Genomic DNA, 24330 nt, shown 5'->3' with positions numbered 1-24330 from the left:
TCTATCATAAACAATAATTGTACAATTATTCTGAAAATCTATTGGGAAACACAAAACAACATTACGAAAATAGAAACCATCAAGTAATTCAATGTTTTGATTATTTATTATAAGATTATAAGTATTTCAGCGACTTTAAGTCTAGTTGGCTAAATTAAACATGATATGAAATGATAGGCGAAAGAAGGACAAAGGTCTTTCCACTTTCAAGTTTGAATATGATATTTACCCCAAATAATCCCAAAATGTACAGTATCTGAAATGTTTGCCTCCATGCAAGCTATTCATAAAATAAAATAAAGCAAATGACAGAATGTTGCTAGACTACAATAATGAAAAACATGGTATTAGACCATGATAGAGACAATTGTGTTTATCAGAACAAAACATTGTCTTAAGGATTTTATATACGAATGTTTATTTTAATCCAAACAGCATATATATATTACTACATCGAACAATTCAAACTGCAGTGCATGGGAGAATTAAAACTCACTTGAAGAAACATTTTTCAAATATTTCCCCCAACTTGTTTCACAGTTGAAAACAAATATATATATATATATATTTTTATTTTTTTTTACCTGATCTTAAACACAGGGAAAACAAACTTTAGATCAGACTTCGAAAAATGGATCACCATATTCTTTTCACTTGCCTCTCCGGATTTCTTACAATCAGTGTAAGGAATTTTTTTTAAGTGTCAAATGTGTCAGCTTCTGAATAACAAAGCATGTAAAGATCCACCCTCAAATGTATATATTTTGTGTAATAAATTCCTAAAAGCGAATTATTGGAGGAAAAGTGCCATGGGCATCAAACTATCTATCTAGGCCACCATTGAGGCTGCACGTTAGCGTTACCATGGTAACACAGAGCTAGCTTGAAGGACTTCATTGTGCTCAGATCTTTGTCTCGACATCCTCCAATAAAATTTTTTTCCGAATAAGAGTCTCTTTCTTTGTGGATTAGTGAAATTGGGGAGTCCAAGATAGGGAAGTGGTTGTAAACACTGCCACCAGGATATTGGATGTCTTCTCCTGCCAATATATGACGAAACATACATAATGTATAATCTAATGTGAAGAATGCATCTCATGAATATGTACATTTTGAGGGATATGAGAAGTATGTTCATCCTGCTATTGCAACCTGAATATAAAAAACAAAGCCTGTCAAAGATTGTTAGATCATCCTCCCTCAGAGGGAAAACTACAGTAGATTCAAATTTCCATTTTGTATGCAATACAAAAAAGGTCATTGTTAACTTGCACCTATGCAAGCACATTGTCTGCTCACACGTACGACAGTAACACTTACCTTCTTCATCACTGCAAAAAAGCATATTTATTTCTGCACTGTTATGAGGTTTTAGTTGTTGTTTTTATGTGCTCTGCTAAATGAACCGAGAACTGAATGTTTATTAACTCAATTATATAGTAATTATTCTATGTTAACTTTTACCACTATTACCATTACCATATGCCTATTACTATATTGCCACTATTTTTACCACATGATTTGGCAAAACAGTTGTTTTGATTCACCATACCAAGAAAGCAAATTTGAATTAAAAATTAAAGAGAGAGAGAGAGAGAGAGAGAGAGAGAGAGAGAGAGAGAGAGAGAGAGAGTACCTCGGAGCGCGCAGCACGCCCCCGCTGCCCCAGTGTCGTCCATCCTTCCCCGTGGAGAGAGAACCATGACAGCCCGGTCAGTGCAGTCCCTCTCCGGAGCCCTGAAGCTCCTCTTCAACAACCGGTTAACCAGGGTAGGATCAGTCTCTGACGACATAGTCATCTGTTTAAATACAATGTAAAACATTTGACGTGGTTTAACACTATTTTGTTTGGTAAAACAGCGATGTGTGACGCTAAGCTGATTAACAGTTGGTTAGCCTAGTTAGCTAACTAGGCTAACCAACTGTTAATGTCGCTGTCCTTCAGCACCACTGGTGATCCCTTCAAAGAAAATGTCATTCTACTTATGCAGCATTCCTCCTTTTCTCACTTAGCGAGATGAGGCTGTAAATGCATACTCTATCTGCTCCCTGCACTCATAAATTATTCAGGCAGTAATACAACAGGTAGCTGACTGGGAGCAATGGGGGAGACAGTATTCAGGGCTTTTAGTTAATTAAAAGTAGCTAAACCACAGTGTAGAAATACTCTGCTACACATAAAGGCATGCATTCAAAAGCTAAAAGTACACAAGTATTATCAGCAACGAAGCAAAAGTAAAAGTACTCATTATGCAATATTTGTTATACTATATCACTGGATTATTGATGTGTTAGTTTCTTATGCTGTAGGCTAAGCTTGCAGGCTAACTCAATTCATTATTATAAATATCAGTTTTTTGGGTTTATTTTCTATTTTCTATTAAAGGTCCAATGTCATGGCCATTTCTACTGATCATAATTCCATTGTATTATACTAAAATACATGTATATTGTGCAATTTTCCAAACTCACATTGGTTTCTCATACAGCATCTCTGTATAGTATGTGTATTCACTCTCTGTCCTAAACGGCTTGTTGGAGCTCCTGCATAACCTTCATAAAACACAAGGGGACGAGTGATAACCGGAAAAGCTTGACATGGGACCTTTAATAATCGGTATATGCAATGCAACCAAATGTAGTGGAGTAGACGTGCAAACTAGCATAAAATAACACAAAAAAAATTATTGAAATAAAATATGAGAAACGTGGAAATATCAAAAATACTTCAGCTTCAAATGTTTTCTCCTGCCATTATATGAGGAAATAAACACACACACACACACAAATTGAGGACATTGTTATAGATCAGACTTTTTATACGTTTTAACTAATACATATGTTCTGCCTCTAACTAACTTCTATCTGTATTCACAGGTTTATGGTGCGGCAACATGTACTCAGAGACACAAGTCCTCTTACACTGTGAGTTGTTCAGGATACAAGAAAACATAATCAAATCTGTCACGCATAACTTGTTTACCTTGTGACCTTCCCAACTGGATAACCCCACAATCAAAATACATTTCCCTCTTAACTGTAATGCTATTTATTAATCTTGATTGTTTTCATATGAGTTGCCGAACACACACGGCTACTCATGGACCAGATGTGACGCGGTTGATGGGTGTAGTTTAGTCGAAAGAAAATAGACCCTTTATGAAACTCCTCACAACAACTTCTGTGGATTATATTGAATAACCAGATCATGATTTTTGAAAGACACACTGCTGTTAACTCTTGTATGGTGTTCGTATTTTTGTTACTCAGCCAGTGTTCGTGGGTCTGGTGGACCCGCTGCCTTTTTGGGCTTCAATTCAACTTAATCACACTATTTTATGTTAAAATACTCAAAAGATGTTTACTTCATCTCAATTACAAGCAATGTAAACAGCATATATGGTTCATATTTGCCCTTTTGTTAGAACACATTAATGAATGAAAGTGCTCCTTATTTTTTCGCCCGCTGACCGGCTGGTCCTTGGGCTCGTCTTGTTTTTGTAACGAGCTGATGCTCAATCTCATCCTCTTCTTCAAAGTCACTGTCTGACTCAGACTTCTCAGAAATATGATCCTCACATTCTGAAGCCTCTTCCTCTTCCTCTTCATCATCAACAAATGGTTCTCTGTCTTCCAAAATCATTTGCAAGGCCCTCTGAGCAGAGAATCTTTTGGCCATCTCGATCAGTTGTGATAAGGACCCAAACTGGCAAAGCTTTATTTATTGTGTCTTGCCCCAAATGTGCAGCTGATAGAGCGTGAACAAAATAAAGATTGGTTCCCGAAAAACATAATGCAGGAATGTGAGAGCAGACAGGTGTCGGTGCTTTACTTTATCAACCTTGTGCGGGAATGGCAGGGGCAGAAAAACAAAAGTCACACACACACACACACACACACACACACACACACACACACACACACACACACACACACACACACACACACACACACACACACACACACACACACACACACACACACACACACACACACACACACACACACACACACACAGGTGCACAGGACGTACAATTTCCCCGAACATTCTGTATGTAATGTAAATGTGTAGTGGGGGTACAGAGGGTGGTCATTGAAAATGTGTTCTGATATATGTTCTTCACAGAAAATGGCCATTGAGTGTGAGTTTGAAAAAATAATTGATCATATAATTTTTCTTTAGCTGAATAATGAAAACGGGTCCCACAGACCCGAACACCATACAAGGGTTAAGTTGGTAGAAGATGCCATCTAGTTCAATAATATTCTAAAGAAAGCAGACATCTCTCCGCCTGCATCTCCAACTCTCGACAACTCACTCCCAAACAATCTACATTGATAAAAGCACCAAATGTAAGAGGGAAAATGCATGTGCTCAGGAGTACCAACACTGTTTTGTCTCATCAATGTGCTTGTGATGTCACCAGGAAGCTTCTGATCAGCGTGCTTCAGCCCCTCCCCCCCTCCACTTTGTCCCACTAACCTTCCTGTTTTCTCTGCTCCGCCCTCCATCCACCCTCACCAGGCCATAGTGAGTATGGCGGCTTACTTCACACAGACACACATGTTGTGTTAATAGAATGTTTTAAAATAGTGTAGTCTAATCAGTAGTTGTATAGGAGTTGTATCTACTGGGTTGTATTGGGGGGAGTTTGACTTCCTGTTTGTGTGTAACAGCCTCCACCGGCGCGGTATGGAGGCCGGCACACCGTGACTCTGATTCCAGGAGACGGTATCGGACCAGAGCTCTGCAAACACGTGTGTGAACTGTTCCGGTGAGAGGGATTAGGAATCTCTTTTTCAGGGGAGACTTGAGCTCGACACAGAATTAATACACATAAAACCAGGCAAAAAACACAAAGGGAGACAAACAAATCAAGCATTACCTCTCAATAGAAAACATGATATCGTGTAACAAGATTAATGGAAAAAACATCGTTATTCTTCCATTTTGGATTCTACATTTATTTTGACTTTATGTTCAGGTTCTGCTGTGTGCCCGTGGACTTTGAGGTTGTCAATGTGGACTCAACGAAGGACTCAGAAGATGACATCAATAATGCCATCATGGCTATCAGACGCAATGGAGTGGCTCTGAAAGGTACGTGTTTTGCAGGTCCATGAAACATGTTGAACGAGTGTAACTCCAAACACGTTTCTAGACATTCTGCAGTATCAAGTTGTGTTATGTCTCTTCTTTAGTTGTCATTCTTCAGGTTGTTACTTTGTCTGTTCATCCAGGAAACATTGAGACCAACCACAACCTGCCGCCATCCTACAAGTCCAGAAACAACCTGCTGCGGTAAGTCCTCCATATTTCATCTTTCCCCCCTTTTCCTTTGCTAGTCTAATCAGATTTACAGCTGCAAACTCATCTTTCTCTTTCAATGTAGTTTGCACTAATGCATGTATTGCAATCAAATTCAATCAAATACATTGACCATCAACACTGATTAAACACCCTCGTAACACTTGGCAAATTACAATTTAAAGGTCTCCTATTACACTGTTTTTCATCAATATATTACAGGTCTCAGATATATACAAAACATGTCTCTGAAGTGTTTGGCTCCAAATACCAAACAGATCATCAGCATCCCATAATCCCCTCTGTTTCAACCCTGTTTCCAAAGTGCTGATTCTCTGTCTGTTACTTTAGATGAAAATAAGGAGCCCCTCCCCACGCCCCTCTGACAGATATTTGGTTAGAAAGAACACAATGGTGCTCTAGGAGGTAGGGATGGGTACCGAGCCCCGGTATTAAACGGGCCCCGGGGCTGAATTATTAAAGACCGTGAGAGATCTCTCTCCCCTGTCTGTGTGCGAGTGGGCGGGGCAGTTTACACACACGCAGCTGCTACATGCAGCAACACACACACACGGAGGAGATGGCGAAGAGAACGCAAAAGTGCACCACATTCAGACGAAGGAATGCACCGGGTTCGACTGTCTTTCTTGTAGCTCTGTAGCCCCATCCACGAGTAACGTGTCAGTTGTTATGTATGCTAGCAGCAACACACGGAGTTAATTATACAAACACGGGTTAATGATTAGAGGTAACTGAGTTATTTATTTTGTTAAAGTTTCAGCTATTCTGTTTACAGTTCTGTCATCAGATTATTTAATACGATTTGTTAAAACATTGTTGTTTCTTTTGATGTGAAATATGATGTGTTTAATTTAAATAAAAAGCAAGATTAGTTTTGTTTAGTTAGTTTAACTTATTTCTTTCTCCAAAAGAACCGATAAGAGTACTGTTAAAAGACCGGATCGATAAGCGCTATCGATCAAAGTAGCAGTACCGTTAAAACCTTAGCGATACCCATCCCTACTAGGAGGAGATTCAGGTGATAAGGTGTGGGGGGGTGGGGTGGGGGTTACCTTGGTTGGTGATTGGCTAATGGTTACACAAGCCAACAAATCGTTATGACATCATAAAGTGGCCAAAATCTGATCGGCTCATTTTCAAACAGGTTTTTATAGAAATGGATCAGGACAAAAAGAGAGAGAATCTTTTTTCCCTGAAACTTTCAGAATCTCTTTCCACAGAGGGGACACATGTTGATGTATAGAAGACATGGAAAAGTGGATTTTGCATAATAGGTGACCTTTAAAATGACCAGTCTTAAATCTTTGGCTCTTGTGTCTATTCCTTCTATCTGCCTCTTCATCCATTATCTACCATCTTGTCTCTGCAGCACCACTCTGGATCTGTATGCCAATGTGATGCACTGCCAGTCTCTACCAGGAGTGAGGTCACGCCAGAACAACATCGACATCATCATCATCAGGGAGAACACAGAGGGAGAGTACAGCAGCCTGGAGCACGAGGTGTGTGTGTTCATAATCGCTCTGATGCTGCAACACACAACATCCCAACTAAATCTGTTCTACGAGCATCTCAAATGTTTCTCTCTTTGCTTTTGCAGAACGTACCGGGAGTTGTTGAGTGTCTGAAGATCATCACCAGGACCAAATCTCTACGCATAGCTGACTACGCCTTTAAAACTGCCCGCGCTCAAGGACGCAGACGAGTGACTGCTGTACACAAAGCTAACATCATGTCAGTTGAGTCTCAAACACTTGTTTTCATTCATCTTTTTCTATAAAGACACATCTTAATGTGTGTGTGTGTTTGGAGCAGGAAGTTAGCTGACGGCCTCTTCCTGGAGTGCTGCAAAGAGGTTGCTAGTGGTTACCCTGAAATCACCTTCGACAGCATGATTGTGGACAACACCACCATGCAGGTAAGCACGCCATTTCTTCACACTGCCACAGTTGAAGATACAATAAGCGTCATCTACCGCTTTATGTTGGTTTTTAAAAGTGACATTCATGGTATGTTCTTAAACTACAAACTTCCTTGCTCATGTGTTATTATAAGGATGAATCCCACTGTCCTTCTGAATTGAAAGCACAGGCAAATAAATCCTAATAAGTATATTATGTAAATAGGTAAAACCACACAAATGCACATAAAAGGCCAAGAGACTGCAGGGCTGTGTGCAAACGCAACAATTGCAAAGTGTTAGAAAAATATCACTCGACACCGGTTTGAGAATCAATAATCAGGAACTCATTTATTGTTGCAAGAAGGAGCTTAATCACATTCAGGAACATGGTTAACTCACACACGTGAGGTATGCTGCTCAAAGGAACAGGAAGTCACATCAAGCTTATATCCAGGGGTGCACGCAACTTTCTCAGTGAGGTACCTGGAGTCAGTGTTCGGTACTTTTGGTACACGGAAACCAACTTCTGGAAAAGCTTCACAAGTACGTCGGTACGCAAATGCGCTTTGTGACACAAGTGACGTTACGCATTTCAGATTGTTGCCACGCATTCCCATTTACGATGATGTTGCTCTTTGATCCTCTAAGGGTGGGAGACAGAGTAGGTTCTCTTTGCCCCCCCCTCCCCCAAAGGGTGGGAGACAGAGTAGGTGCTCACTGACGGTTTATTTGGAGCTTTGGCCGGAGAATTCACAAAACATGTCAAAGGGCCACGGTCTGACCACACGGTTAAGAGGCCACAATCAATTCTGAAGACCCCTCCTGTAGCTCGAGACTTTAACTAGTTCAGAGCGTAATAATCAACAGTCTTCAATAGATAGACTAAACAGCTGAGGACACTGAACCACATTTGTTGTCGCTTATGGCTCGGGGTCATCTACACCCCGAGAAGGATGTGTTCCAGGTGTCCCACAACAATAACTATCTCTGACCGAGAGTTGCCCGGTCACAAACTGGTAACAACAACAACTTACTAGGGCAGCCCCTCCTTAAGGGAGATAGCATGCTGCCCAAGGCTGGGCATCTGCGTCAGAGGGCGAAGGAGGACATGCAGGGCAAATTATTCCCTGAGAGATATCAAAAAAGTCTTAGAGAGACCATTAAAAATGAAAAAGAGGAATAGTTTCGGCGAGAACTAAAAGGTACCATGGGGTCAGATTATAATTGTCCAAAGGGTTCGTTTAGCATGAAACACTTGAAATAACTAAAGGACAAGTTAACAAAGAAAGTAGAAAGAAAGGGAGGTGATAGAAAACTATTGCTGCTAAAAAGTTAGCAATGATTGAGAGTCAGAGCTAAACATTTCAGATGTGTGTATCTCACTCTGCACTATCTCTTTTATTCATGTACCTTTGCTTTTAAATTAGTGTTTTTAAATATCATTTCATAATATGTTTCTTAATGCTCTTAATGTCTTTCATTTTTGTAAAGCACTTTGAATTGCCTTGTGTTGAAATGTGCTATATAAATAAACTTGCCTTGCGTTGCCTTGGGATCACGGCTTATATACTGCCTGTAAATGCTGCACCAACCTCCATCCGGCTGATGGTGGAGCCTTTCTGACGGCGATCAAAGGAGTGCTGCATGGTGATTCTGGACATTCTCTTATCATGCCTGATTTGAATAATGCTTCAACTATGGGCTCTATTTTCCGGTTATAGCTTCAGGTTTAGGTGGATACTGCCTGGAAAGGTCTGAAACTCCCTTTTGGTGTTATCTTTACAGGCTCAATTCCCTTTATTTTGCCTACATTGCAGGACCTTGACACCACAGCTCCTCAGACAGCTGTCCTAACAGAGTGTGTGGAAATCGAATGCTCATCATTGTTTGTCATGTGAGGACAAATGCACTGCCTTTTGTCCAATCGTGTTCCAATTAAGCTTTATCTTGTAAGCATTTAAATCAGCTGAATGTTAAACTACGGGCTCCCAATAACAAAGTAAGGTTGAGAGATCTTAATCAAACGCGCTCAAACAAATCTGAAGAGAACGGAGAACCGGCTAATCAGAATCTTTGTCTTTCTGATACTGGTTGGTGAATGTCCTGACACTATGTTGTATGTGTATGTGTCAGCTGGTCTCCAGGCCCCAGCAGTTCGATGTGATGGTGATGCCCAACCTGTACGGGAACGTGGTGAGCAACGTGTGTGCCGGGCTGGTGGGGGGGCCGGGCCTGGTGCCCGGAGCAAACTACGGGAAGGACTACGCCGTGTTCGAGACGGTGAGAGGATTCACATCCTAGTTTGACAGTTTGATCGAATTCCAAGAGCAATAGTTGACACTGCAAATAGAAGCTCCTCAGCTCCGATTGGTTATTTACTCCTAACAAGCGTCATCGGCCCTGCCACCAGGAGCAGTACAGGGTTAAGTATCTTGCCCAAGGACACGGCCACATGTTGACTGCAGGGACTGGGGATCGAACCGTTGCCCTTCTGATTGGTGGATGACCTCTGTACTGCTTTTAGCTTAGCGTTGGTGACGTGGAGCCATGCGACTGTGATCTAGTTCACATGAACTCATACGTCACACGTTAGCTTAAACATGTGTTTGACAGAGATAATATGATTTTGTGCAATATTAAGATAAGATAAGATAAGATGTACTTTTTTCATCCCAATTTGGAAAGACAATATGTTTGTTGCAGCAGCATAAAACAAAACAAGGCATTGCACATAATAAAAAATCAAAATAGAAATAAACCATCATTAGAGAGTAAGAAAAATATACAGATGACCAAGAAGATGAAAAAAAAAATCTATAAACTGTCTGACAAATAAAAACAATCTTGAAGTCCAGTGGAAAAATCGAGGGATCCCCTGCAAAGCTAACTTCTAGGCTTACAGTAACACGTCAACACTGCACCTCTCTACCCAACAAGCACCTCTCTACCCAACATGCTCCTCTCTGTGCAGGGCACCAGGAACACGGGGAAGAGCATCGCTAACAGCAACACGGCGAACCCCACGGCCATGCTGCTGGCCTCCTGCCTGCTGCTGGACCACCTGAAGCTGCACGCCTACGCCAGCATGCTGCGCAGGGCCATCCTCTGCACCGTCACCGAGACCCGGGTACGATCACAGCAACACAACAAACAAACAACAACAAACAAACAACACGCTCCATCCTCTCACTGAGGGCAGGTACCAAACCGAACATTCATACTCATTGTTTTTAAATCGTTGCGTGGACTGGCACCACACTACCTGTCTGAGTCGTTGCACCGGCCTGCTCCAGCTAGTGTTTCTCAAACTTTTTCATACCAAGGACCACTTAACCAATAAAAAAACACTCGCGGACCACCTAACTCCACGAATAACCCAAAACACATCGTTTTTCTAGAACAGATTACAAATCGCCTGAAAATGGTACAAACAGGTGGCAACATGTGTGACGAAGGTGTCATCCACTGCCTATCATGCAATAGAAAGTGAAACTTAAGCTCACTCCATTGCGGAGATATTCCCGCGAGAGTGCGGAAAACTTAAATGTATTTGTTTATTTAAAATGTGAAATTTTACCAATATAAAACAATGTAAAGCAGATGGTGTCAAACTCAATTTCATCGCGGGCCACATTAGCATTATGGTTACACTCAAAGGGCCGGTTGTAACTTTATAAATATACAGTACCAATCAAAAGTTTGGATACACATTACATTAAATTACATTACATTGCATTTAGCTGACGCTTTTATCCAAAGCAACTTACAATAAGTGCATTCGACCAGGAAGATACAACCTTGAAGAAAACAGAATCATATAAGTACATCAGGTTTCAGAGAGCTAAAACATTTCAAGTGCTACTCAACTGGCTTTAGAAAAGCCAGCCCTTTATTAGTATATAAGTGCTTTGTTAGTAGGCACTGGGGATCGAACCATTGATACACCTTCTCATTCGAAGGTTTTTATTTATTTAAATGATTTCCTACTTTGTAGATTAATACTAAATACATCAAAACTATAAAAGAACACATAGGGAATTATCTAGTAAACAAAATTGTTAAAAAATCCAGAATATGATTTATATTTTAGATTGTTCAAATTAGCCCCCTTTTGCCTTGATGACAGCTTTGCACACTCTTGGCTTCTCAATATAAATATACATATGTAAATATATAATATATATTAATAATGTATTATATTACATTATTGCCTCTGCATTGGATTATTATCAGTTCTCGTAATAATTTCATAAATAACTACGTCTGAAAGCAGAAGTCTAGAGCAAATAATTGAAAGCAAATATTCAACAATTACACCAATTGTATTGTATATAATATTCTTTGCAAGCTCTTGCGGGCCGCATAAAATGAGGTCGCGGGCCGGATTTGGCCCACGGGCCTTGAGTTTGACACTCCTGTTGTAAAGTGTGTATCTGCAGCAGCGGGTTGTAGCAGCGATGTTTGCAGTGAAGGACAGTTTGTTATCTAGGGTCACACCCAGATTCCTTGCAGTCTGAGTCGGGGAAACAACAGAGGGGCCGATGTTGATTGTCGGGTCAAGAGTGGGACAATCTTTTCCCGGAAGGAAAAGCAGTTCAATCTTGTCAAGGTTGAGCTTGAGATGGTGAGCAGACACCCACTGAGAGATGTCTGCTAGTCAAGCAGATCCACTGCTCAGTCTATTGAACTTTTTTAATCTTAGCTAAAAACTCACCTCTTTGCACTGGCCTTTAATACTAGTTGAACATAAAAGTGTTACATTTGTATGTGTTTTTTTGTTTCTAGTTATTGTGCTTTTTATCATGTTTTTAATTATTGTTTTATTATTTTACTCCCATTGTGTTATTTTTATATTGTATTTATTCCCTGTACAGCACTTTGCTCAACTGAGGTTGCTTTAAATGTGCTATATAAATAAGTAAAGATTGAGATTGAACAATGTATAGAGATTATTCTGCTCACGCTTGTGTTGTCCTGCAGCTGCACACGGCGGACCTGGGGGGCCACGGCTCCACCTCCGAGGTAGTGCGCTCCATCATGAGCGCCGTTCAGAGCACCGGGCCCCGGACCCTCAGCATCTAGAACAAACCCGCAGAGAAGGGAATGTAAGACTCTCCTCAGAAGGTCCTCTATGCAATTTCATAATATTATAGTTGTTTTGATAGTTATACTGAAATGAAACTGTCACAAAGATCTATGCAAAAGTTTCTCTTTCTGTAGAAATGTTTCCTGTTTACCTGAAACAACCACCATACCATAATACTGTATCAAACACGACACAGCTCCTTTTACAATCTTGTCCATATTTATTAGTTTGCTTACTTTATTTATTATTAAGAACAGTGTAGCCTAATCTTCATAATTGATTTTAACCCAAACTCAGACTTGTCTACTCAGACTCAGCTGTCCTACTACTCAATGTGCTGGGTTTTAATAAATGGGAAATACATATTAAGCTTGTTTCTTTGGAGTTCATTATTTCGTTTTTAGAATGATCTGTGCTGAATCAAACATGTGAGTGCATGTAGCAGTGCTGGTGCAGACCACAGGGGGGCACCCTCGTCTCTCGTATCTCCACATGCAGTTTGTTGTCAAAGTCAACTTTATTGTCAACCTCAAAATATGTTTGTACACGCAGAAAGATCGAAATACTGTTTCCCACAGTCCCGAGGTATACAAACACACACATTAAAATACAAGAACATTCAATAATAAAAATAATAAAAACACAAAATAACCGTTTTACTTCAAGTAAGCAGGATATATAGAAAAAGATGATGTACATAGTGCAAATGGGAGTGCTCTTAACATCCCGATAGCAATGAATATATTAAATGCTTTGACAATAAATACATAAAAAAATGTCATCTGTGGAAGCCGTAGTACTGTAAAAAGCACGACCAATCATCTGAGCCGGCCCGGCTAAAATAACTGGATGGCCTACCTGCCTGTCAGCCTAACATCTGTGCACAAACTTATCTCGTGCCCTCATTGGTCATGTGTGCGTTCGTGTGTGTTGGAGGAGGGGCTCTGTAAGGAAGTGGCAGATTTGTTCCGGTTGTGTATTTTCAAATTCTAGCGCACTCGAGCTGGTTTCCCCAAAATTACCTACCCTACCTTTAAGTACAATTCTGATGTGTTTTACTTGAGTATTTCCATTTTATGCTGCTTTAATCTTTTACTCCGCGGCATTAGCATTATACTTTTTTACGTTTATATAAAAGTATAATAATTTAAGAGCTAAAGAAGTAAGATTGTGCTTAATTTAAAGCCAGATATAAAAAAGATCAATCTTAAAATAATAAAAAATGCTCTAAGGGAAGGAATGCCTGAGCTTGTTTGCAGTAATCACTTATATTCCACAAACAAAAATGTAATTACCATTAATTGTACCATTGAATCCTTTTCATTATACTATCTCCCAGAAAATAAATCTGTGCTGGAGTTTGTATCAGCTTCAACTAATGAACTCATTGGGACATGTCATCCACTTAGATGTCTCTTGCAATAATATTGATCAAAGATACAAATATAACAACTGGTGTTTGTCAACGTCCATTTACTTAATCACAAACGGTGAACAGATCTCCAATGGTATGACTTTGTTCTCATTACGTCACAATTATACTCTCATCATTTGACTTTCTCTAATGATATTACAAACACAAATTTGAAGGAAATGTTTTGAACATGAGCAGAAGAATTGTCAAAAACACTTTCAGTCAGCTACGTGAGTCAATGAAGGCATGTTTTATTTCATGTTGTCACGTCAGATGTGCTGTATGTGTTAGATTTTTCATTTGATTAAGGAGTCTTAATTTTGTCCCCACAACAAATGTTGAAACGTAACAACGCAATTGGAAATCAGTTTCATAATAGTGTCAAAACATGACCAGCTTTGTGTGTGTGTGTGTGTGTGTGTGTGTGTGTGTGTGTGTGTGTGTGTGTGTGTGTGTGTGTGTGTGTGTGTGTGTGTGTGTGTGTGTGTGTGTGTGTGTGTGTGTGTGTGTGTGTGTGTGTGTGTGTGTGTGTGTGTTTAATGTCGCTCAGCGGGCCCCTCGATAATTAGAGGCTTGTCCCGGAGAGGGAGCAACGGAGGGGAGGCAAACAGACCACAGCAGAAAGAGGGGAGGAATGCGGGAGACAGGGGTGAGAAAGAAATTGCTCTCGCTTCATGGCCTCTCCACAAACATCCAATCTGTCACAACATCCCTCTCCTCCCTCTGTGGCAATATCACACGTAAACATATCAGTTTAATGTGTGTGTGTGGGAGAGCTCTTTGATCCGACAAAATGAAATCTGATTTGATCTGCTGTCCTGCACCCGATGTGGATCAAAGTAGGGCTAATGTGGTTTAGTATGTAAAAAAAAAAAAAGAGAGATCAGAATGACATTAATTCACCGCTGCGGCCCGGGCATCACGTCCTTTGATCAACACACCCTCCCTTCACACACTCTGAAACATAGACAGAAAGAGTGGGAGGGTGTGTTAAAAGGGGAGGGGGGAGACAGGAGTGAGCAGCGCGAGTGGGCAGAGGTCACCTCAGAGAAACAAGCAGGAGGGAGACGCAGCATGGTTGTGTTTGCTACAGCAGATCAGGTTGTCCTGGACCCTACAGATGCTCCATGGGACGCTGAGGACGACAGAGGTGAGCTGAGGTCTACTTCCTCCTCTCTGCCGAAAGCAAACGTCTTTCTTTCGATGAGGTGTCCTGGATCTGATGAGGATTATATTGTTGAACCACAGTTAAGAGACTTCTGTGCCTAAAGTGTGGGTCTGAAGACTGAGAGAATATTCCAGCTTTTATACTCTCTTTTACCAAAAGTTAATATTTATTTGTCGCATCGGATATTCATTGCTTACTACTTTGGTGGCTGTAATTCCTCCTCTCTCTGCATTCACTTGTAATGAGGTACGGTGGATCCATTAGGACTTTGGAATAGAAACAGTGTTTCCCCTAGGTTTACTGCTTTGGGGGGGGGGGGGGGGGGGGGCAGATCCTCTGGAGCAGAGAGAGGAGCTGTGGATTATTGTTATTGATTAATGCATCAGTGTTTCTTCGGGTCAAAAACACTAAACAACTTAAAATGAAAGTGTTTATGTTATAAAAGAGCACATGTTCAATGTGAAAAGTGACAGTAGATATAGATTAGATGCAATTTGGTGCTATATAGCCTATATATATATATATATATATATATATATATATTTTAAAATTAAAATAAAATAAAAAAATAATTATAATTCTTTTTTTTTTTTAAACACCTTGAATTTCAGGGGGGGTGCGGGGCTCCGTTGGCGGGGCGCAGGGGAAACACTGAAGCACTAATTAAGTTAAGATCAGATTTTTGTATACTCACAAATGTAACATTTATTTGACGATGTAGCATTGGACATTTTGACTTTAAATGCTTCCAAAGCTTACTGTTAACTCAAATCAAATCTTAGTTTACTGTTAATGAGGTGTCCTTAATCTGTTGACTAAACACTCAGGACATTAGAATATCACAAAATAGAAATACATAGACACTGGTTATTGAAGTTAAAAATGTAATTGTTGTACAATATAAGAAACTTGTGTTAATTGAGCCAAGAGTATGTGGCTGAAGAGAGAATCGTTCAGCTAATAGCAAAAGTAAATAGTTATTTGAATCAATGATTACTGTTTGCTTCTACTTCCTCATCTCTTCTGATATACTTGTTTACGTTGACCATGTTGCATTGGACATTTGGACAATCAATGCTAATAGAAGTGTGAGTGTTACATAGTGATGTCATTATGTGACGTAAGTAAACAAAGGAATCCAATGGAGGAGTTTGAGGCATTGGACATTTGAACCATTAATCAGAATCAGGTTTATTACCAGGTAGGTTTACACTTACGAGGAATTTGACTTGATGTCGTGGTGCATACATAAAAAACACAGATACAGAGCTAGAAAAAATATTAAAAATAATACAAAATATAGTGGATACAAGCGGCCGAGATGGATTTTCTCCGCAGGGTGGCTGGCGTCTCCCTTAGGGATAAGGTGAGAAGTTCAGTCATCCGGGAGGGACTCGGAGTTGAACCGCTCCTCCTTCGCGTGGAAAGGAGCCAGTTGAGGTGGTTCGGGCACCTAGTTAGGATGCCACCTGGGCGCCTCCCTAGGGAGGTGTTCCAGGCACGTCCAGCTGGGAAGAGACCAAGGGGTAGACCTAGGACCAGGTGGAGGGATTATATCTCTTCGCTGGCCTGGGAGCGCCTTGATCCCCCAGTCAGAGCTGGTTGATGTGGCCAGGGAAAAGAAAGTTTGGGGCTCTCTGCTGGAACTGCTACCCCCGCGACCCGACCACGGATAAGTGGGAGAAGATGGATGGATGGACAAAATATAGTAAAATATAAATATAACAGTATTTACATTGAATGGTTTCTTCAGCAGGAAACAACCTTTAAACAGAAAGACAGTTCTGAAACAAAGGCTATCGTCTATAAAGTAATGATTATATAAACAGTAAACCTTATGAGCTAGTGCTTATATTCTCAGTAAAGATTTCTTATACAGAGGTTAAGAAGTTGAAGCTACAGGTGGGTGTTCATTATTTCTGACGGGAATGATGAAAGAAGGACACAAACGAAATACTCTGAGTGAGAGGTATGAGAAGGATTAATTTGATTTTTGTTTTGAGAAAAGAAAATAAGTATTGCCCGGCAGGTGTCCGGTCTTGTAATTGGATTAAAATCGGCAAAAAATGTCAACAAAGTTAGACCCAGGTGAAGTGAGGCCATCAGCTCTATGGGCTCAAGAAGAGTTTGTATTTAACGCCAGCAAAAGGATTTCTGCTGCTAAATGTGGAGCCTTAAAATGACATGTTTTCATCCACACAGTGTCACTTACACGTTCTAACTGTAATGAAGCTCAAAGGAAATACAAAGAAGACAGATGATTTTACAGAGCTGTCGTTTGTCAAACATCACTTTAAAAAATGTTTTACTGCAGCGACTTCATCTTAATTGACTGCATTGTGTTTCCAGCCCTATGTTTACAGGCAGAATGACTGTTAGAGGCTATTTTTCAAGATAAGACTAATGCATCAAAGGACTGCAGAGTGCACTGGGACGCTGTTTTGAGATAATACAGATGGATGAGGCTGTTAGCGGCATGCTTTTGTTCCTGCAGTAATGGAAGAAGCACTTAGATCTAAAAAAAAAAGCCCTGCATCCAAAAAGTGTTATTAGCGAAAATGTTCCTAAAGTTTCAAAACTAAAAGTATTTGTTCTGCTGTGAATGTCCCCCGAATGATATATCACAACAAATAGATGTTGTTTATACTTACATCAATATGTTAGCAGCATATGGTTTTAGTAGCTTCACTTCTTTACATACAGTTCTTTTAACACGATAAATGAGAGAAAAATGAAGAAACTTATTTTTGCTTCGCAGATACATACTATTATTTTTGGACTCTTCAATCTTAGCTTTTTGTTTTGTAAAATATTGGTTATGTGGCCTCTTAGCAAATAACAATAATGTGTTTTTAGAGGGGATTTATGAATGAAAATAACTTCCATCGTTGGAACTGCAAAAATCTTCATAGTAACTATACGCCTGTTAAACTTCAAAATATTACAATTACAATCAAATCAAGCTTTATTTATATAGCACATTTTTAAAACGATTTTTGGTCGAGCCAAAGTGCTGTACATACAGTACAATAAAAATACTTTACAATAAAAACACTTTACAACAAATAAAACAGCACAAATAAAAAATAACACACAGGGAAATCGTGCTCTACGGAGCCCCCTAGGCCTAGGGGACATGGAGAAGAAGACATTTTTTATTTAAAAATCAATAAATAAAAAATGTTTTGCGAGATCTCATAAAACCCCTCATAAAACCCCGTTGCAGTTGAGAGGAGTGCTTAGGGACCGTCTACAAACGTAGACGGTCCCTAAGCACTCCTCTCCCTCCTCAAGCTGCAGATTGTGACCAATTCTTGATGTTTAGCTCGGATGACGGCGCGTATCGAACTGTTCTGATAAAAACGACTCTGTAGCTCGTTGTCTACCTTGCTCTGATTGTAAAGTCATATTGTTTGTATTTTTACAATGTTATGTTCATGAGTTACTGATCCCCGAAATTCGAATCCGTCAATAACTCAGCTCAGAGGGACGTGCATGTCCCCTCGCTCTGAGTGTTCTCTTGAGGTGTCTTCAATTATGTGAAACCCTTTATATATACAGTCTATGTGTGAAACCCGTGCCTATTGCCAAGCTCTGATGTTATATCTTTATATTTAAGGCCAGGCTTAAAGTAAAATCGATGAACCGCTCCATTGTTGTGGTTTCTGTGTTGCCGTAGCAGCCAAACTGGCCAGGAAGTACATTGAGCTAAATGAAAAGTTTTGCGAGATATCGCAAAACCTTTGCGATATCTCGCAAAGGGGTTTTGCTCTATCTCGCACAACTTTTTTTGCTTCAAATAATTTTTTGTCCCCTAGGGGGCTCCGTAGTGCTCCGCTCTGACTAGAAGGCCAGAGAGAAGAAGTTTGTTTTAAGAGTAGATTTAAAAACACCTAGGGTCTGGGCCGACCTCACATGGAGGGGCAGACTATTCCAGAGCCCGGGGCCAGCTGCTGCAGAGGCTCGGTGCCCTCGGGTTTTGAGCCTGGTCTTGGGCACTACCAGCAGCAGCTGGTCAGCCGACCTTAAAGCTCTGGCTGGGGTGTAGCGATGGAGGAGTTCGGCTATATAGGCCGGAGCCAGCCCGTTTAGTTCTTTAAAAACAAATAAAAGGAGTTTAAAATCAATTCTGAACCGAACTGGAAGCCAGTGCAATGAGGCCAGAATTGGGGTGATGTGGTCACGCTTTTTATGGCCAGTGAGAAGACAATGTTTTCCTTTATGCAGTAAACCGACTACTAATACAAAATAATATTAAATAAAGTAAGAATAATACAACAAATAGATCATAATTATAACCATTTGAATAGCACACTTCGAACAAAAATATACAACTAAAATAAAAGGTTTAGCTGAAGTATATAATAATAATAAATACTAAAATAACTAAACAGAGATACAACTAAGAGCTGCCACTTAGTGTGTAATGTTGATTGCTGCAGATTGGTGAAACCACTGTGACTCCATCAGAGCATGCACATTCTCCCTCAGAGGGGCCCTCTCGGCATGCTCTGTAATTGTGTGTGTTGAAGTGTAAAGTGTGAGAAGGAGCTGCTGTAAACATGCTCAAACATCCAATTGTTTTGCAATTAACTTAAAGGTTGACCCCGCGCACACACTCCGGCGAACTGCAGCTGTGTGTGTTTGTTTACGGATGGCAGAGGTCCGATTCAATAGATGTTGTAACAGCTCTGCCCCAGAACAAGCAGATTAATGATAAACACACAACACTAAGTCGACGGTCATTATAAATAAACCGTGGATAGAATAACGCTCATGTTTCATAACTAGGGTCACAATACGTCCTGTGAGGGTTTCTGGCAATATGTTCGAGGACTGCAGAGAAAACATGGGAACTGTTAATTGGAATTCACTAATTGGGAAAACTATCACGCTATGAGTTCACAGGGAATGGTCAAAAGGAGATACTCAAGTGATTTACTTGTCTACCATTTCCAACAGTATTTCAATGTAATGCCACTTCACATCTCCACTTCAATTCAGAAGTATATTGTACTTTTTATTCAAGGAAATGTATCTGAGAGCTATAGTTACTTCTTAAAGTATATACATGTAACATATAGGCTTTTGCTATTTAATATAAGGAGCCCCTATTATGCTTTTTGGGGTTTTCTCTTTCCTGCAGTTTCTGTGCATGTAAATGGTGTGCAAAGGCTAACATCCCTGTGTTCCTCCAGAGGGAGTTTCTCTCCCGCACACTCCCCCCTGCCTGAAACGCCTCCATTGGACTCCTTTGTTTACTTACTGAACACAGTGACATCACTATGTAAAACGCACGCTTCTATAGCCTAGCATTCCAACACATTTTGTTGGGCTAAGGGGCGGGACATCTCTCAGCAGTTGACCAATCACAACAGACAACATATTTGAAATTGGTTAAATATATATTAGACTTTAATTGTTGCTTAAACATTTTGTTAACTTTAAAAAAAAGTAATTTCCTCTTTTCTCTCCTTTTTCTTCTACTATTTCCACCTCACTTCCTCTGCTCTTCCTCCTCTCCCTTTTTCCTCACTTCCTCTCTTCCTCTGCCCTTCCTCTCATCCTTTTATCTTCTCTTCCTCTCCCCTCTTTCTTTCAATTCATCTCTTTGTTTACTTCTCGTCCTCTCTTCCTCTTGCCCTTTTTCTCTTCCTCTACTCTCTTCTTTCCTATTCATGTCATCTTCCTCACTTCCTCTCCTCCGCCTCTTCCTCGCCGCAGTCATCATGTCAGTTTCCCCGGTAACAGACCCGTCCCTCAGCTGGTCGGTGGTCCCCACGACTCCTTTATACAGTAACGTCACAAAGGTGGAGCGTGACGCTCTGCTGGCGGTTGCCGAGGTTGTGTTGCTGGCGGTGATATTGGTGATGGCGTTGCTCGGCAACGGGCTGGTGCTGCTCGTGTTGCTAAGGCGGAGACGCCAACAGAACCCGCTGCACCGCTTCATGATCAACCTCTGTTTAGCTGACCTGGTGGTGGCACTGTTCCAGGTACCCACACACACACACACACACACACACACACACACACACACACACACACACACACACACACACACACACACACACACACACACACACACACACACACACACACACACACACACACACACACACACACACACACACACACACACACACACACACACACACACACACACACACACACACATTTTGAGTCTTATTATAGGCCTACTACATCTCAGGCTCTTAGTTGTTGATTTCTGTCACTCTTTTTTGAAGTCACTTTACAATTGTTTTGCTTGTCATTGTGGACTTTTTGTGTCTAAACGTTCTTCTTTTAGATCATTTTGAGTCTCACTCTGGATCTCCACTCTCTCTTTGAGTTGCATCTTGAGGGTGAAGCCAAGGGGTCCCATGACACTTTTGCCCCTTTCCCACCAACGCGGTTCCCGTTCGTGCTTGCGCTTTTCTGGTTCCATCCGATAGCTACTATAATACAAAACAAAGCATCTGCCTGCTCTCCACAATGATCACTTACAGCGAACAGATGGTCAAAGTAAGGTACACATAAACAGAATCACACTAACGGTACGTCTACACTACAGGCATCAAAAAATGCTTTCAACGCTTCGCCCATTCACTTGAATGGGGTGACGTAGAAGATTTTGAATCTTCGCCGAACTGCATTGTGGGGAGCATGGCATGGCTTTGCAAGCATCACGAGCATCTATCGGCATCAAAAGTTGAACAATGTTCAACTTTTGAGGCTCGATGCTTGGCATCAGCCAATCAAATTCCGTTTATGCAAATCCCGCCAGTGCAAGCTCAGCCAATCCAACCGCGTGCAAGCTGGGAGAGCCAGACCGCAGTTCATTTCCTCATATTCCAAACGAGATATTACGGTAGCAAATCACCCGGTTCTTTACGACCGGAACTATTTACCGGGATACAAACCGGAGGAACCAGGCATGGAGGGAGGTGGCAGAGACAGTGGGTGAAACTGATAGTTTTTTCGCCTGTTTGGAGAGTTTATATCCAGTTTACTTCGTTTTAACATTGCTATTGCTCTGTATGTCGGGGGCGGGAGATTCATGTGATTGGTTGCTCGCAAAAAATCGCCAAGCTTCAGACACGCCCAGCTTCAAGATTTTTTCATGCCTGTAGTGTAGATGGGCCGTAAGCCTGGTTAGTATTGCCTGACTTTATAAAATGTGTTTTTTTAAATAAGTGTGTGGTTGCTTTTTAGTCACTTTGGTCAGCGCTACTGTTTGTTACAACTTTTATTTGCCGTACTCGCCAATAAACTGTTGCTCTGGTTGATCCTGCCCCCGCCTCCAAGGTAAGCATGACGCATGCGATTCTTGTGACCGAAAATGTTTTGGTGGTTCCAGGGCCGGTTCGGAGCTGGAGCTTGAAAAGCACCGGTTTTTCCTGTTCGCAGCAGAGCCGCCTCTAAGCTCCGGAATCCAGTTCGTTTCGAGCACCAAAAAGTTGTCGGCCTAGAAAGCAAGCACCGCATATGGCACGCTTACGTCGGATCTGGGCTGTGTCCAATTAACACGCAACATCCGCCCTCCGCCAGCTTCAACATGATCTGTGGAAATAACATTGAGAATCAGTTTTAATGTTATACCATAGTAATTAATGCTGCAAAGCTGGGTATTTTGAGCTTGGCGCATGCAGATGCTAACAACAGCTAACTCTAACGCCATCGAATAGGACTTATATTTACCTTCTTTCTCCTACGGAATCGTCGTTAAAGTTGATGATGATTGTAAAGAACTTTTGAATGTAGCATGTAACGACTGTAAAGTTGGTAGTAAAGTCGTCCCATTTCTTCCATTTAGTTTTGGCAGAGCAAAATGAGTAGCGCTTCAATACAATTGGCCATTGTTGTTGTTGTTGTTGTTGTTGTCGATGTGAGGGGTTCCGCGCGGTTTGGCTTTATGAAGCAGGCACGCAAACGGTTACGTCATGATGCAAATGATGACGCAATGACGCAGAACCAGTCGGGCTCTGAGCAGTGTGAACAGAGTGGGAGCTGAACCGAAGAACCGGTTCCGAACCAGAAAAGCTCTAGCATGGAGCTAGAACGGGAAAAGCCTTGGTGTGAAAGGGTAGAGGCGGCTCCGCTGCGGTGTGAACAGGAAAAACCGGTGCTTTTCAGGCTCTAGCTCCGAACCGGCCCTGGAACCGCGTTGGTGTGAAAGGGGTATTTGATACCCTGGCCCTGTGTCCTGTAGGTAGGGTCAGTAATCCATCCACGATGCACACAAACACACACCCACTGGCTGCATCTCACCCTGCTCCCCCTGCTCTCCCCCTCTGAGGTGCTGCCCCAGCTGGTGTGGGATGCTAAAGGCAGATTCCCCGGCCCGGACTTCCTGTGCCGGCTGGTGAAGTACCTGCAGGTCCTCGGGATGTTCGCCTCCTCCTACATGATCGTCGCCATGACGGTGGACCGGCACTACGCCATCTGCTGCCCCCTGCTGGCACACCGCAGCGGGGCCACGCAGCGCTGGAACAGCTGCATCCTGCTGGCCTGGGGGCTGTCGCTGGTGCTCAGCCTGCCACAGGTAGGGAGGGGGGGAGAGATACAGGGAGGGAGACACAGGTAAACTTTATACACTAAGGGTTTGATTATTTGTTTAAGTCTATTATTTATTTGCAGGGAAATATCACTGACTTAAGGAAGTCTTATACAAAATAAAATAAAATAATGAAAAATCTATCAATTATTTTTCACAAACAGTAAAATATTTGTATTTCCTTACGTGATATTTTATATCTGCAGTTTTTGTTGGCCCTTATTGTATTGATTTATGTCATGCTTTATGACTTCTATAATTGTGTGATTTATGAATGAGTGGCTTCAGCATTTTTGTCTTTTTCCTTCTCAATACTAATAATAATTGATTAAGCCCTTTGCTATTACTGAAAGGCACTTAAAAAAAACTTGTCATAAGATGGGCACACTATTTCACTGAAGCTAATCAATTGAATCAAGTTTATATATTAATACAATTTAAATCCTAAAACATGAGATTAGGGAGTGTGCGCGAGAGAAACTCCATCCCTAGGGACGTTTGGGATTTTAGCCTTTGCAGATCATTTACATGCACACAAACCTATATAGCAGACTACAGGAAAGGGAAGTCTTAATTGAGCTTTTTAGAATCAGAATAAGATGTCCGCCCTCTCCTCTCTGCTCCTCCAGGTGTTCATCTTCTCCCGCTCTGAACAGTCTCCAGGAGAATACGATTGCTGGGGGAACTTTGCTGAGTCGTGGGGCCTCAAGGCCTACGTCACCTGGATGACTCTGGCGGTCTTCATCCTCCCCGTCCTCATCATCACCGTCTGCCAGGTAGAGAGGGGCGGGCCAGAGTTTGATTTACAGGGAGACACAAAACAACAGGGACCATCTTCTGTGATGGGATTTTAGATCTTGAATGTTGGACTGTTTT

At 41.3% G+C, this 24330-nt stretch overlaps 2 protein-coding genes across 3 annotated transcripts in view; both read left to right on the top strand.

The window, feature by feature from the left end:
* The first annotated feature begins 1630 nt into the window (after nt 1–1630).
* On the top strand, nt 1631–12687 carry LOC307038151 (isocitrate dehydrogenase [NAD] subunit gamma, mitochondrial-like). Of its 2 annotated transcripts, XM_079679451.1 has the most exons (11): nt 1631–1770; nt 2878–2925; nt 4678–4775; nt 4986–5101; nt 5242–5302; nt 6699–6831; nt 6930–7063; nt 7145–7247; nt 9366–9512; nt 10204–10359; nt 12213–12687. In XM_079679451.1, exons 1-11 carry the CDS (start codon nt 1702–1704, stop codon nt 12312–12314), a joined length of 1167 nt encoding a protein of 388 aa, XP_079535577.1. In that variant the 5' UTR covers nt 1631–1701; the 3' UTR covers nt 12315–12687. The 2 variants fall into 2 exon arrangements, with proteins under 2 accessions (XP_079535577.1, XP_079535578.1); XM_079679452.1 differs by lacking the exons at nt 1631–1770; nt 2878–2925 and adding an exon at nt 4489–4531.
* A 1958-nt stretch (nt 12688–14645) lies between these two features.
* The window catches only part of LOC307038146 (vasopressin V2 receptor-like), an 18090-nt gene continuing 8405 nt past the window's right edge, over nt 14646–24330 (top strand). The window contains exons 1-4 of the mRNA XM_079679446.1: nt 14646–14882; nt 20625–20893; nt 23197–23442; nt 24084–24230. Of these exons, the coding sequence (XP_079535572.1) occupies nt 14807–14882; nt 20625–20893; nt 23197–23442; nt 24084–24230 (738 nt within the window). The 5' untranslated portion in view covers nt 14646–14806. The remainder of the gene's footprint in view (nt 14883–20624; nt 20894–23196; nt 23443–24083; nt 24231–24330) is intronic.

Source organism: Notothenia rossii (genome assembly GCF_949606895.1).
Source record: "Notothenia rossii genome assembly, chromosome: 4".
NCBI classification, from domain to species: domain Eukaryota; kingdom Metazoa; phylum Chordata; class Actinopteri; order Perciformes; family Nototheniidae; genus Notothenia; species Notothenia rossii.
Note: the sequence above shows the minus strand (reverse complement) of the source record. Positions and strands in the feature narration are given on the sequence as shown.